The sequence below is a fragment of the Poecile atricapillus genome, chromosome 25, assembly GCF_030490865.1.
Source record: "Poecile atricapillus isolate bPoeAtr1 chromosome 25, bPoeAtr1.hap1, whole genome shotgun sequence".
NCBI lineage: Eukaryota > Metazoa > Chordata > Aves > Passeriformes > Paridae > Poecile > Poecile atricapillus.
Window position 1 is genome coordinate 7,078,418 of NC_081273.1, and position 15,582 is coordinate 7,093,999.

Genomic DNA, 15,582 nt, shown 5'->3' on the forward strand with positions numbered 1-15,582 from the left:
GGCATGCAAATGCATTGGCTGCCTCTCCAGGCACTGATGGCTGCTCTGCTTTTCTGATGGACACAGGCCTTCCCACCCAGACAGCACCTGTGCCAGGCTGCTGACTCTTCTGCTTTTTTCTTCCTCAGCACCCAAGGTTGTGTGGTCACTGGAGCTTGCTGGGTGGCAAACCCTGTGGCAGACAGTGGTTAAGGGTCACTCCTTGCTGTCTTTCAGGCAGCTGAGAGCCCTGATGATGAGACCATGGTGTAGGGCACACACTGAGCCAGCCATGACTCTAAAATCAGGGGAATGTTAAGAAATTACAAATCTAGCATGGGTCTGGAAGAAGCTGAAAGAGCTCTCTGGTGCTTGTGGGCTTGGGGAGCTGGAGATGGAGCACTTTCCTGGTGTTGGTGCTTTGTAAGCCCATCTTGGAGCTGCTTACTGAGCATCACACTCCATGCTCAGGGCAGTCTGAGCAGGACTGCTTGGCAGGCTTTCAGGATGTGAAGTTTGCAACCCTGAAAGGTTTGTGGGAAGGGTTAACTCTTCTCTCTTTTTCCTGTCTTTAGGCGTGACGGGCAATCAGCCAAATCAACTGCACTTGAACTCTGTGGGGCCTGGATCCTCTCAGAGCCCCATGGGAATGAACCTGCCCGGTCAGCAGCCTCTTTCCCACGAACCGCCCCCCACCTCCATGATGTCCTCCCCAAACCCTCTAGGCTCCAACATTCCTATGCATCCAAGTGGGCCAGGGGTGGGCGTGCCCCCCCAGAACCCCATGATGCTGCCCCCGGGTCCGCAGGACTCATTGAGCCAGCAGTGTGGCCCTGTGCCCAACAGTTCACAGATGATTCCTTCTAACCAGCTCGTGTTCCCCCGCATGCAGCAGCCCCACAATGCCATGCCATCTCCTGCCGGGGGCATGCCCATGGCCGCCAGTGCGGGAGGTGGCCCTGGGATGCAGCAGCATTACCCACCAGGGATGCCCATGCCACCTGAGGACCTTCCCTCCCAGCAGCCTGGCCAGATGCCCCCTCAGCAGCACATGATGGGCAAGAACATCCCTCCTCGGATTGGTGACCCCTACCCACCCGTGCTTCCTGGGGTGGCGTCGGTGCTGAACGACCCCGAGCTCAGTGAGGTCATCCGCCCCACGCCCACGGGGATCCCGGAGTTTGACCTGTCCAGGATCATCCCATCAGAGAAGCCAAGCAGCACCTTGCAGTATTTCCCCAAGAGTGACAGCCAGGCACCCAAATCTCAGCCTTCCAACCTCCACCTCATGAACCTGCAGAACATGATGGCTGAGCAGCCCTCTGTGCGTCCAGGTATGAATGCTCCCAGCCTTCCCGGGCAGCAGGGCATGCAGAGGGGACTCAGCATGCCCATGTGCCATCCTGGACAAGTGCCCATGCTGGGAAGGACAGGCATACCGCCCCAGCAAGGCATGATGGGCAACAGCATGCACCAAGGCATGATGTCTCCACAGCAGAGCCTGATGGCCCAGCAGAATTTCATGCTGATGCAGGCCAAGCAGAGAAGCATGTCTGTGTCGGGAGAGATGTATGCCCAGACAGGACATATGATGTCACCTCAGGGCTCTCTCATGGGGCCCCCGCCTCAGCAGAACCTCATGGTCACGCACCAGATGAGGCAGAGGAGTGTCTCCCTGGACAGCCAGATGAGTTACATCCCTGGGCCTGGGAACATGGCAAACTTGCCTTTTTAACCCTGACTGGTGCTCAGGGCTGGGGAGGGGATGGGGCTGCCCCTACAAACATTTTTAAACCTTTCTATGGGGGCGAGTTGGGGGCCAGTGCCAGCGGAGGACACCATGTGGGATGCTTTTCATATCGGATTCGCCTCTACACAGCAAACCAGATGTGCAGTAAACTTGATGTGAATTGGGTTTCTTTTTCCTTTCGTTTTTGGGGAAGGGGAGGGTGGAGAGGCTGGGAGTGGGGCTGTTACTTTGAATCCTGCGTGGTGACCAGGGACATCCAGACCTTGTGGCAGTTTGTAAAGTTTTCACTTACAGTTTTCTTTGGCCAAGTGTTTTCCTTGCCCTTTTTCCCCCCCCCCTCTATTTTTTTTGTCCTTCGTTTTTAAGCAACCAAAATGTGCAAGAGGGTTTTTGGAACTAGCTGTAAATAGGTCGCTGGGAAAGGCAAAATTTGTGCTGGTTTTTAATTGTTCTGTATTTCTGTGTTTTAATAGAAGCCTCAAAACATGTTTTAAAAAACAGAAAGAAAAAAAACATGCTAAAGGCAACAGTGTAAAAGGATTGAAATCTCTCCTTGGGGGAGGCAGGAGGATCCCCAGGGTGCACAGGGTGTTGAGAGATCCCATTATAGAGTGACTCTGTCAGACCTGTGTTCACCCATCTGAAAGGTTTTGCATGTGTGGGAGAGGGGGTGGTGCAGTGTCATGCAGATCTCAGGTCCTGTGGGTACATGGATACTATGCCGAGTACACAGGCATAACCACTGACCAAGGGCCACTGTGGGGGTGTGGGGGCAGGGCGAGCTGTAGCCCAGTGAAATGCTACTGGAGCGGTGCTCGTCTGGCAGGGCAGAGGCCATAGCTTTACAGGATGCGGCTGTTGCTGCTCTCTGGGATGGGAAGGATGCTGGCCCTTCAGCTGGAGAAGCATCAAGAATCTGGGCTTTGCAGATGTTAACATGCTGGACCTGAAGGTCTTAACCAGCTCTGTCAACTCTACTCCCTTCTCTTTCCTTCATGCTGTGTCTCCTGTAGGCAAGGTGCTGTGGTGTGTAGGGACAGATGGGCTTTTAGGTGAGTGATGTGGTGCATTCCAGTGCTTCCAGGAGAGGCTATCTGGGAACCCTGATCTTCTGCAGCCTTCCTACACCAGTCTCTTAGCCATCCATTACCCTTCACCACTGTGTCACACTCCCCCGCCAATGAATGCTTTCCCAGGTTTTCCTTGTGCTTGTCAGTCCTTCATCTGTAGAGTTTTGCAGGCAGTCTTCACTCCATCATAACCTGAGCTACTGTCAGCAGCCCTGCCCTGTGGCACAGGAGAGGTCCAGCTCTGGAAGAGGACCTGTCCCTGAGTGCAATACTCTACCTCAGCATTCAGTGTCAGCAGCATGGCCATCCTGTGCTTCAGACAGAAGCGGCCAAAGTTGAGGGCCAGTCTCTAATTCCTAGGCTGGCAGAAGTGTGCCATTTGGACAACTCTGTTTTTTCTGGATGTACTCCACCCTCTCCATCCTGTACTCCATAAGGTCTTCCTGCATGCAGCCCTGATGGTCCTCCCCATGTTTTTTCACAGAGGGGAATGGGGCATGATGCACACACGTTTCTGCACACATCACAGTATCTCTGGACCTCTTTGGGGACTTGCAATTCTAGCATCCAGTGGTGAACCTGGAGCACACAATTGCTGGAGGAACACTTCCTGGAGGATTATCTCTGTAGAGCCAGACTAAACACACTACCTCTCTTATAACAGAGCTCACCTTTCCCAACTTGGTGTTGCAGGGAGGAGAGGGCTTTGGAAAGGGTGACTGCCCTTTGTAGTGAGTGAACAGTAACACTTTTTACTAGGTTGCAAGCTGTTTGGAAAGGCTGGTGGGTGTTGCAATGTCAGCTGTCTTGATCCAATCTGTGAGGTGATGGAATCATAAAGTCTAGTTAGGAATGCATTGAAGCTTTGGGGCATTTTGTAGTGAACAGTGCTGGATAAGAACACTGGGTTTGGATCTGAGGAAGGATCTTGCTGTAGTCTCCTGCTTTGTAGGGGTTTGTTGTCTACAATGTGAGCAAGTAACATTTTTTGAGGTGGTAAAACAGGAACAATCATGAGAAGTTCTCCTTCCTGCTGTGGCAGTTGGAGCAGAAGAATAATCTTCAGCCCAGGCTTTGGACTTGGCATGTTAGCTGGTTGGATTCTCAATCCTTTCAGTGTGTGTTTGATGCAGGAGGATGTGGCTCAAACAGATGTAGCTCTTTCTAAGCTTGACTTGCCTGAAAGGCTGTAGCTTCTCTTAGCTGCACTTCAGGGTGCTGGCTGCTGGTAGCTTCTCATAAACATCCAAATACCAATTACAGTCTCAAACTTTGTTCATCACCCACCAGCAAGTCTTGGCTAATTTGAAGCCATAACATTTTCTATATGGAAGTTTTTTTGTTTGCCTGTAGATAGCTGTTGTTTTAGCCTGGTTGAGATCTCCATGTCTTTGTACTTTCCCTGTTGTCCCTTTTGCCCAGCCCAACACAGAAGTTGCCTGGGGCTTGCAGTCCTCACTCTGTTAGCAGCGGATTGTCCCTGTATCAGCAGGAGCCTGCAGGCTTGTGGCATGTGCCATGCCGCGTTCAGGAGACTGATGTTCAGAGGGACATAGCAGTGTGATGCTATTTCCACCTGGCAACAGAAGGAAGACCTGTCCTTCAGTGACAAATAAGAAGCTAAGCCTTTTGACTTAGCAGCCCTGGATACAAAAGGGAAATCCTCATGCTAGGTCAGAGCTGAGGATTCTGGAGCAGCAGCTGGTGCTCTTCTGCAAAATCCCAGTGCCCTGGAGCCAGCCCTACCCCTACCACTGTGATGGCTGAACAATGGGGAGAAGAAATGCTGCTTAACACCCCTGTGCCCCGAGCGCTGCTCCCAACGATGTCTGTGAACAGCAATATGGCAGGAGTTCCCTTGGAGGCTCAATGACAGCCAGTCCTTGTTAGACCCAGGCAAGGTTTGCCATCAACTGGTTGCCCGCTGCCGTGACCTGTGTCTAGTCTTGTGTCTTGTAGTTTATTGCTCAGCTCCTCACCTTGAGTTCTGTGTACTGACTCCACATAATCACAGTAGAAGGTTTGCCCATCTTTTAGCCATGATTTTGCCATGTTTTTCCAGCTCCAAAAAAACGAATGCTGGGAAACTGCATCTTCCAGTATGTCAGATAATCACACACCAGGAATTAGCTTTCACTTTGAAGTAAAGTTGACTGACCTATTCTCTGTCATCCCATGGAGAAACTTCCCCAGTCATTTTGTACCATTATATAAATATATATATAAATATAAATATATAAATACAATATGTGAAGACATCTTATTGGTTTTTATTTGAAACAATTTTTAGGCTTGTTTTTGGGTATCTGTGCTGCCTGTAATGTATTGACCTGTTTTATAGGTGCCTTTTTATTAAAAAGACAAATTTCAAGACCTGACCCTGTGCCTTTTTCCACGTGATTTTCCACAGGACTGCAGTGGAGACAGCGAGTGCAAGAGGTGCTGGAAGGATTGTGTGGACATTAGGGGAGCCCCTTCTCTGCAGCACTCCCAGGCACATGTTCATTCATGCGTTCTCTTACTTGCACTCACCCGTGCATGCTCCACTGCCTGCCACGGCCCTGTGATCGCGGTGTGTGTGTAGCAGGATGCTCTGCTGGAACCCTAGCTCTGTCTCCTGGGAGATTTGGTTGCCCTGCAGGAAATGGAGAGCAGTGTGCTGTTGTGAAGGTCTTTGTGTTCCCATCTTTGGGGTTGTCTTCATCAGGTACCAGGGCTTTCTCTGGTTTGCCTATTGGAACGCTGTTTCTGGAGCACAGTCCAGAACTGGACTGTGAGGTACAGAGGGTGTGCTGTGCATGGTGGTGACATTGCCTTCCCACACACCATATCCCTACTTTCTGCAGGAGCCACCTGGGAGCTCCCCTTGGCTCAGTCCCCCTTCCCGGTGGCTTGGGTGGGCAGAGTGCATCTGCCTCACTTGGTAGTCGTGGGATAGGGGCTGAGTAGAGCTCCATAGGGGAGGCTGAAGGTCGTCCCGAGGGCTGCAGGGGTGGCTTTGGCAGTGTGAGTTCTTAACAGGGAAGCCCACTCTGGGGCAAGGTGTGACAGCCATTCAAACCTTGAGGAGACAGCAAGGCTTTTGTTGAGTGGGAAGCAGAGCTTCGTCTGCAGTGAAGGAAAAGTTCCTCTTGCTTTCTCCTTGTCACCATTCAGCGGGTTGGCTGCAGGCAGCTGTGGGAGGAACAATGGCAACTCTTTGGGGAAGGTCTGCCAGCTCTGAGCCAAGCCCTTTCCAGGCTGTCTGAGCTAAATGTAGGTGTAAGGGCAGCTTTCCAGTCAGGTTAGCAGCTGCTGTAAAACTGGGGCAGGAGGTGCTGCAGTTAGTGGAAGGGGCTCCATAAAGCAGATAGATAATGTAGGTCTGGACTGACTGAACACAGCAGAGCCTTCTGTAGCACTGGTGAAGGGGAATCTGATGAGCAAGGTGCTCCTCTGAATCCTTTGAGCAGCACTTGTCAGAAAGGTGCCATCTGCCCACTTAGTGCTCTGATGTGTTTCTCTTGAATGAAGTGACACAGTTACAGACAAATGCTTACAAGCACTATACATGAGAGGATGGTGTTTTATTCACCTGTTTATTACAGCTTACCTCAAAACTTCCTGAAGGTTTGTACAGACCAATGCTAAAAGCTATAGTAACAGTAGATGTGTAGTCTGTTCACTCTCATTTGAGTGTAGATTTTATTTGTGACCACTGTAAGAATTTTACACTTTGACTATTATTTTTTCAATAACATTTTCATGAGGAAACACAGTTGTCACCATAACCTGCTAGGGAGGTGTTTACAATGCATCTGCAATGGGTTTTCTCACTGGTACAACTGTGGAGAACACAAGTGCAGGCTTAAGAGACTTGCCCTTCTCTTGCCTTCTGCTGCATGTATGTGCCTGAACAACCACAGTCGCTATTACTTGAAAGTTTCATCTTTGAAGATGTGGTGCTGCAGGAAATGGTGGACTGCCTTATACTAGGTGAGCTTGTTCCTCAAGTCACAATATAAGGTCAAGCTACAGAGATCTCTGCCTGAGTCAGGCTGAGGTAATGTGGCCCCTTCCATAATGGCTGGTCTTTTTAGCAGGGCCATTAGGTACCATGAAGTTCACCTGGGACTGAGCTCTCTGCTAGTGGGATAAACTTCAGAAGTGAGGCTAGCACAAACTTCCTGCTGCCACAGGAGAACTAACATTGCTTAAAATGTGTAGGGAAGGGTAGAGCAGACTTTAAAGTGTGCTTGTAAGGAGGGTCGTGCTTATGTGACATTGGTATGTATGGTTCTCCTACAGTTCAGGCCACAGCACTCTTTAGGTACAGAAATGTCATGGAGAAGTGTTGTGGGTCTGCTGCCATATTAAACTGTGACAAGACCTCCTAGGCAGCAGCAGGCTGTCTTGAGTCTGCTGGAGCTTTCCCTCATACCAGTTTGCGGTGCAAGAATTAATGATAGGGAAAGCTGCTGCTCTTATTTTGAACCAAATTATCATCAAGCTGCCCTGATCTGAGCAGTTTCTGCACACCTGCAGTTCAGGGCAAGATCACCACCCAGGTTTGTCCTCTGTACATCTGGATGCATTTAAGCTCTGAAAGCCCTGTAGGTGCAGATGGAGGAAAAATATCAGAAAGCATAGTGCAAAGCAAAATTTCCTCTAGCCTTGCTGAAAATAGAGATATTGTGCAAACAAGCTCTTTCCCTTACTCTGGGGCAGTGGGTCTCCTTGCTCCCAGAACTGATAAATAGCCATACAACTAGCTGCCAAAAAGAAAAGTTATACCATCGGCCTCACAAAGCTGTGTGGTTTCTCTCCCCTGTGTGCAGTCACAAGACAGAAGCCATCTCATCAGACAGTGTTCTTCCAGTTCTTTCTTCTTTCTAAAAGGAAGACTTTTGAATAGTCAGGCATTCAGTTCAGCAGCCACCCATAGGAGATCATAACAGCAGTAAAACTGATCAAATTAGTGGGGAAGGATGCAACTGGTGTCAGGAAAGGAGTCTGTGATAGTCAAATCTTTCAGTCTGTGGGAGGACCTCCTGGCATGAGCTGGGTTGGGAAGATGAATGTGTTGTGACTGACTGGGGGGATGTCACGCAGCAAAAGGACAATGTTGCAGTCAAAGAGTGTCCGGCACTGTATGCCCATGCTATTGGATTGAGCTTTGCAGCCCCCTACCTGCATCTCTCCAGTTGCTATGGCCACTGAGTCCCACAGCTTCCTTTGAGCATGTCTGTACCAATCTGAGCTAGTGAAATGGAGACCTGCTTACTGACATGACTCATTTACTTGGCTGCACTTTTTTCCTTAACCCTGGCACTCCAGTCCTGTGCCTGGCTTTGTGCACAAGATGCCTGCAGTCAGTTTTTCGAGGGAGAGGTGGGAATGTCAGGTTCAACCCACTCGAGTTCATCTAGCCCCACAAGAGTGACCACCAGACAGGCAGCATTCACCAACAGCTACCAGCTATCTCCACAAGTATGAGAACCAGGAAGAGCCAAGCAAGGTGTCTGATGGGATTTGGGTGTTTGGCAGCTATTGGACCTGTTTCCTGAGGAGTGAAGAAAGCTATGGGGATGCTTGTGAAACTTGTACACAGCAAGTGTGCCACTGGGAAAGAAAGCCCCAGGCCAGTTCTGCCCTACAGACAGACTTTCCCAGCTAGAAAGTGGAGATGGAGGTGGTGTTGTCAGACTCTATCCCACTACCCTTCCTTGGCACCTTCAGGATCTCATGCAGGGTGTCCTGGCTAATGCAGCCAAGCTCCTGCAGGATCCGGAAGAAGTCATTACGGAACTTGACCCCAATAAAGGCATAGAGGATGGGGTTGAGGCAGCAGTGTGTGAAGCCAATGGCCTCTGTCACCATGATGGCTGTGTCCAGCTGGTCTTCCAGGAGGCAGTTCTTGGTGAATGCTTCTAGCTTGGTAAGTGTATTCAGGAAGATGACGATGTGGTATGGGCTCCAGCAGAGGAGGAAGATGCCTGTGACCAGGATGGCCACACGGACAGCTTTTTGCCTCTGCAGGCGCTGGGACCGACACAGTGCCCGGATGATGGCCATGTAGCAGTAACACATGACCAGCAGAGGCACAAAGAAGCCCACGGTGTGGTAGAGGAAGCGGGTTGCCAGCCATGCGTTGTTTCCATCAATTCCAACCTCTGGAAAATAGCAAATGCTGTGGTTGCTGTCATCTGTCCAGACTTCCATGAAGATGAGATCGGGTAAAGTCAGAAGCAATGAGCAGAGCCAGACAGCTGTGCAAGTGAGGTGGATGGAGCGAGCTCTGCGTTTGCGGTAGGTGTGGATTGCAAAGACAATGGCCAGGTAGCGGTCCACCGCAATGCACCCCAGCAGCATGCTACTGCAGTAGAAATTGATCTTGTGGACAGCACTGAGTATCTTGCAGAGGAACTTCCCGAATACCCACCCAGCCAAGCTCTCCACGACACTGAATGGGAAGGTGAGCAGCAGTGCTAGGTTGGCCAGGGTGAGGTGGAAAAGAAAGTTTTCTGTGGTGGTCCGAGACCGCTTAAACCTCTCTAAAATGACCAGGACCAGGGCATTGCCCAGAGTCCCCAACACAAACATCAGCAGATAGATGAGGGGCATGAAGACCTTTCTGAAGGGATCTCCCTGGTTGCCAACCACAGATGAGGCTGGGTCAAAGCAAAAGTAGCCCTCCAAAGAAGGGGTGGTGTTCTCAGCTTCATAGTAGCCACTCAGCTCCACCTGGCTCTAGGGAACAGAAAGAGTCTTGTTAATGGAGGGGAGTTTCTGAACACAAGAACCCAGTCCCTCAGTGGCACCTGGCAGACCTAGAGCAGAGCACTCCCATGTCCTGCAGCCCACCTGCATCAGGAGGAGATGCTGTCTGAAGGTGATGACATTGAAGGCCCCTCCACTGCCAGGAGGTGCAGCAGGAGGTGGAGAAAGTTTTCTCCACCTATGACAGCGAGGGCTGCTCAGTTTGTAATCTTTAACTGGAGTATTTGGGGATGCTTTGGTGTTCAACCAGATGATCACTTTCATCTTCTGGTTCTTGCCAAGTTACCTGCTGGTGAATTTGCTTTCTCACATGGAATGGAACCCTCCTTAACCAGCTTTCCCGATTTTTCCCACCCATTTCTGATAGGGACCACTTCTATCCTGCCTGCTGCCTGTTGTCAGGTATAAAGGTGGTAGGATTCACCACACCGCACATCTGTACCTCAAATTCTGTACAATGAACCTGTCCCTTTCTTCTCCTCAGAAGCCTAAGAGCTGCCTATGATAGAGCAAGGTGAGGTGGGGTCAGCAGCAGCTGTCCTTGGGGATTGCTTTCCACACACGCAGAGGAAGGTGTGGGGTAGGTGTTCAACACAATGGGAGGAAAGCCTCTGAGGCACTATAGCGATAGGAATAGATGATGGAGAGAGAGATCTGTTCTGTTGATAAACCTTTCAGTTCTGAATTAATTGCAGTCAGAGCAGGAAAGGGAAAGGAGACCAACACTCAGGCTGATACCCAGTAAGGGAAGCGCAATAGAGCTGCTGCAGATGTGATTTGCCCTTGGCTTGCTGTATCTTCTTGACCAGCTTGTATTCAGGCTGAAGCTGTGGGCAAGTCTCAAGTGCTGGAAAACTGGAATTCTGCTCAGGATGAGCACCCTGGTGGTCATGCTTCAGCTGGCCTTGCACAAAAAGAGAGCAGTGGAGGAGGCTTGTGGCAAACTGAATGTTAGTGACAACTGGGAAGAGCTCGGCAGCAGTCACCCTGAGATGCCCCACCCACACCCTCTCTGGAGACCTGAGCTGATGAGACTTCAGTGTTGACCACAGCGGAAGTCTCTGCTAATGCTTTCATACCTTTCACTGCCAGCTGCAGCCATTTGCACCTGCTGTCCCTTCCCTCATCAGCCAAAGTTCCTGTCCAAAAATACCAGCCCTGCTTTACACAGTTTTAGAACTGCTTTTGGGGTTTTTTGCTCACCCAATGGCCTACTAAGCAAAATTACTGTGACCAGCCTGGAGTTTTGCGTTGTGCCTAGCTAGGGAAAGGTGATTTATGTTTCTTCTCCCTAAGGCAGCTTTCCCTGGGTGATGCACTGGGTGACTCCGCACATGACTGTGGTGGGTAAAGAGGTCACTTGGCAGCAGCAGGGCTTATCTAAACTCCTCTGATGCTAAAACTATCTGCACGGTTCCAGGAGGAGCCTGGGCATGCTGATTGGGGCATAAGCCAATGGAGCATTACCAAACTCTTAGAGCAGACAGCTAGTGCAGGTAGTCCCCAAGCAGTGAACAGTAGAAGGGTGAATGAGTCCTTGGGAAAAGTGTGGAATAACCCTGCCCAGCTCTTGCTAATGTAACGGTGGGGCTGCAAACCTTTGGTGAGAAGCATTTTGTATTGACAAAGAAGTTTTATTTTTCTGGTTTAGGGTGTGATTTTGGAGACTGCTGCAAAAGACAAAAACCTTAAGAAACCTCTCCCAGTTATTTTGCTCTCCAGCTTGAAAGTATTTCCTGCCTACTCTGTACCCAGACCTTTCATGAGGGATTACCAACACACATAGAAATCTGTGATGTTGGCCAAGGCCAGAACCTTGAACCTCCCTGAGAAAAAAACTAAACAAAACAACCTAAAAACCTTTGCAATTTGGTGTAGTGACCAAACCAGGCTGCTCAGGCTGTGGAGGTGACTGTGCTGAAAACCCCAAACAGATTGTATGTTGGAATGAAAAATTTCACTGGGAAAAGGTCGGACAATTCCAGCTTTGAAGGCAAAAATGAAATGATGGAAAATGGGCTAGCTTTGCTGGCTGGAATGTCAGTCTGACCTTGGAGCCATGCCAGCACCATTGATGGCAGTGGATGGGCAGCTTGGGCAGTGTTCAGTGGCTTTGCTGCTGACCACTTTCCAGCATCACCTTGTATTTGGAGCCGGAAATGCAGAGACTGAGTGCCACTATCAGACACCATCTGTTTGCTGATGGTAGCAGGTAGCGAGGGCTCTTACTGTAAACCACTTGCTGTGGGTAGGGGAGGTGTGTGCAGAGCTGTGCTTGAATCGCCCTCACCTGCATCTCTGAGCAGAGCAGCACATGTTGGTAGGAACAGACAGAGATGAGTTGAAGACAGGACGGAAAAAGAGGATGGAAAATCAGAATCTGGGCTGAGACAGGAAGGGCAAGGACCAGAGATGCAAGAGATGCACTGAATATGACAAGCTGAGGTTTCTGGGGACTCTGCTGCAATTCTAGGACTGGAAGTGGGTGGCTGCCTGATCTAGGATGGGATAAGTCAGCAGTGTGCATGCAGAGGGACCTTTGTACAGGTCTCCTGCATGACAATTGCAGCAGATTTGGATGTGGGAAAAAAAGTGGTGTCTCTGTAATAGAGCAGTCAAGTGCATGCCTGGTAAAGCCATTCCTGCGTGCTTTTTATTCAGGGATCCCTTTACCCCCTATAACCTGCATCACAGAGTTATTCAGGTCTCTGTGTGTCAGCTGTTTTTCTCAGTTCCCCACAACTGTCAGTGACCAAAATATTTGGCTGCAGAAGAGAAGCAGTTTGTGCACTGTTACAGATTTTCCATGTGAATCATTCCCTTCTAGTTAATGCCAGGGCTGGGAGCAGCACATTTATTTCCCAAAACCTTAGAACTGTAATTGCCCACATCAGTAAAATCTACTGATGGAGCTTCTGCTCGTGACTTCTCCAGGGGCTGAACCTGGGAAATCCAGGAATAAGACCAAGGCCTGTGGAAATACCATGTTACTGCAGTGTAGCTGCCTTTATGCTCTTGAGTTGTGTTGGTCCCACTGCAATGAAAACTGGTCTGAGGAACCTCAGGGAACCTGGTGTAGATCTCAGTGGTTCTTCTGCAACTGGTTTATTTTGGTTGTTTAGTCTGCAGCTGAGGAATGTTAACGGAAAAAGCATTTCTGCTATGAAGAAACGGGGTTATCATTTTGGGCATGGTACTTTTCTGCAAGGTCACAGAGTCAAATGGTCTCATATGGTATCAAAATTTAGGTGAGGCCCTCACTGTATTCACTGTGTAATAGTGAAATAAATGCCCTTTTGCTGCAAACGTTCTCATCATTTATCTTTCCATAATTGCTCAATTGATTAAACAGTCCTCTCTGCACAAGGCAGGGGTTGTGTTGCCACTTCGACAAGACACTTTGGAGGCCTTTTTTTTTTTTTTCCAAATCTCTGTGGGTAGGTTGCTGCTACAAGCATTGAGTTATAAGTAAAGCAACATATGGCACCACCAAAGCAAATACAGTGATGGGCATGTGATATCTGCAGCCTCCCTGTTCCATGGAGGGAGCCAAATCTGGGAAGCTGCCAGGAGACAGAGGTGGGAAACAACATATGTCAAACTCCCAACTGCAGAAGTCTGAGAAAAGGTCTAAAACTCTTCCTGCTGTGGCACCTGACTGTGGGCATTTAGTCCTTAAATCAGCCCCCCCAACTCTCCTCCGCCCTCTCACATGGGGTCTCCTTTATGATGTAAAAGAATTCACAGCAGAGATGAAATTACTAAACTGAGGATTATGGAAAGTTTTATATGCAAAGAAAAGGACGTGAAAAAGGTTTGAGTTTGGTTTTAACCTCTCAGCAAATTTTAGCGCTGCTGCTGAGCTTCAACAGAGGTGAGGGAAGGAAGTGTCTTCTCCAAAAAAGTTTTAAAGGAATGATTACCATTTGCAAAGAATTTTTATAATGGATGAATCAGAAAAGAAATAAGGAGGGTAGGGCTTGCTCCCCTATCTCCTTGCTCTTCTTCGGTGTGTAGGAAAAAAGGAGGAACAGAAAATTTGGTAACAATTGAACCCAACATTTCTCTTCCTGGACTAACTAATCCTGAGGTCTGCTGCAGGGAGCCACTGTAGTAAAAAAATAAATTCTGAGATGCAATATTTGGAAACCAGGGTAATGATAATGCTGCTGTGTCCCTTCCATTGGACAGCACAACATACTCTAAAAGGTGCGGCTGCTCTTTTTCACTTGTAAAGACTGGGAAGAGAACTGTGAGGTAGAATACCTAGCATCATCACTCCTTGCTAGAAGACATACTTGCAATTTATCTTCCACTCTTTAAAACTCTCCTCTTGTAAATATACTGCATATTCCCCTATCAGCAGAGCATATGTGGAGCCTGTATGTATGTGGAGCCATATGTATGGAAGCCTGTATGTGGAGCAAGCCAGCAGTGTAGTCATACCAAGGGTTTCCACATACGGAGAGAGAAGACTGGGTTTGTATTCCAGTTGTGTAAGGAGACCAGATAAGGTGTACAGGGCTTTGCACACTGTGTACACCATTTATACCACTGAAGGCTGGTGCAAAAGGTATCTGGCTCAGATTAAATGTTTTATGCCCACATTGTGCTAATTAATGGCTGTGCAGAAAGCAGGTCTGCAGGGAGCAGAGGCTGGGAGAGGCTGGCAGCACAGGAAGGGACCGCTGGAAGTGACTCTCCAGGTCAGTCACCTGGCCCTTTGCAGAGACTCTGGTCTGTATCCTCATGCAACAACAGTACTCAGGCTTAGTGCTTGCCAGTAGAGGTCCTGGTAACTAGGCAGCTTTCCCCAAAGGGAAGCTTCCCCGGATGATGGTGGCTGTAGCCACACTATGCTGGCTCTCTGCAAGTAACAGCCTTGTACTTGTGGTCAAGTCTGGACTTAAGGGATGCAAGGACTGATTATGCTGGCATAAGAAAGGGCTTACGCTCTGCCTCTGCCAACAGGAGGGTTACAAGATGGATGGCCAGAAACCCAGCCTTTCAGCCCACCCCAACTCTATCTGCCATCCCTGTTACCAAGCAAAGCCAAGCCCAACTCACCAAGTCATAGGTCTCTGACGAGTAGCTGACAGGCCCCATGGTTTGAAGGGAAAGATCCGTCTCTCCTCCAGAAATTTCTATAAAAGTTCTTTTCTGGGGTGGAGTTAATAATTTGAGTAGAGAGGGACACAGAACGTAACAATAGAGTATTTGCAAGGCAAATGAGCTCCAGGCATAGAGTGACCTGATTGATGTAAAGATTAGCATCCAGCTTTATCATCTTTTTATGAGTGTTGTAAGTTGATTTTTAAAGTACAGTTTGAAGAGTCCATATTCTTTTGGTCTATACAACAGAAGATCCAGAACATCCGTAGGTCTTCCCTGTCAACCTTCATGCCTCTTGCCCACAACTGTCCTTGTTTCAGGTGGTCTGAAAGGCTTTGAAAAGCTCTGTGCCAAGGACCACCCTTACCAGAAACCTCCTGGATCCAGGCACATCTCCAGGAGATGTGCAGGACTTTGAAGCATGGGTATGGTCTGTATGATCATCACCCTCTGCCTTGGGGTCCTCCTGGCTGCTTTAACCTCAGTGATTTGTGCTTGTCTTCTGCTCCTTCTCGTGCTGCTGCTTCGCCCCCCCTCCCCATCTGGGCTTGGGGGAATGTGAGGTGGCTTGCACAGGATAGCAAGGCCTTGGCACCTGTTCTGCAAGCCTAGAGCAGGGCTAGCAGGGACTGGGCAGCTTGACTTCAAAAGGGTAACAAGGGAGAATCAAGATGGGAAATCAAGATTTTCTCTGCTCGGGGAAATGGGCATTTTGTTCAGCGATGTCACAGTGGTAGACTCACAATGAGAATGCCTCGGTCTGGGTAAGCCAAGTAGGATGGCATTGCAGCTGGCATTTTGGCAGCAAGCTGATCCTCTGCAAGGATCTGAGGTGATTTGACAAGGCCAGTTCTTGTCCTTCTCTTGTCTAAGTACAGCTGCACCAAGCCCTCTCTATCAGCAAGGATTCTG

At 49.2% G+C, this 15,582-nt stretch overlaps 2 protein-coding genes across 3 annotated transcripts in view; one reads left to right on the forward strand and one right to left on the reverse strand.

Annotated features, from left to right (window-relative positions):
• Positions 1-5,177, forward strand: part of BCL9L (BCL9 like) — a 46,585-nt gene extending 41,408 nt beyond the window's left edge. For both annotated transcript variants that reach the window (XM_058856842.1, XM_058856843.1), the window contains exon 8: positions 555-5,177. In XM_058856842.1, coding sequence (XP_058712825.1) covers positions 555-1,714 — 1,160 coding nt within the window. In that variant the 3' untranslated portion in view covers positions 1,715-5,177. The remainder of the gene's footprint in view (positions 1-554) is intronic.
• CXCR5 (C-X-C motif chemokine receptor 5) lies at positions 2,062-15,314 on the reverse strand. The gene is made up of 2 exons (XM_058856844.1): positions 14,626-15,314; positions 2,062-9,528 (listed from the first exon to the last, which is right to left on the reverse strand). The coding sequence occupies exons 1-2, from the start codon at positions 14,830-14,832 to the stop codon at positions 8,452-8,454; spliced, it is 1,284 nt and encodes a 427-aa protein (XP_058712827.1). The 5' UTR covers positions 14,833-15,314; the 3' UTR covers positions 2,062-8,451.
• Positions 15,315-15,582: the final 268 nt, after the last annotated feature.

Coding starts and splice junctions, on each gene's coding strand:
- CXCR5 (XM_058856844.1), bottom strand. CDS start 14,832: ATGCTAATCTTTACATCAATCAGGTCACTCTATGCCTGGAGCTCATTT. Junction 9,529..14,625: donor CGTCAGAGACCTATGACTTG/GTGAGTTGGGCT, acceptor TCTGTTCCCTAG/AGCCAGGTGGAGCTGAGTGG.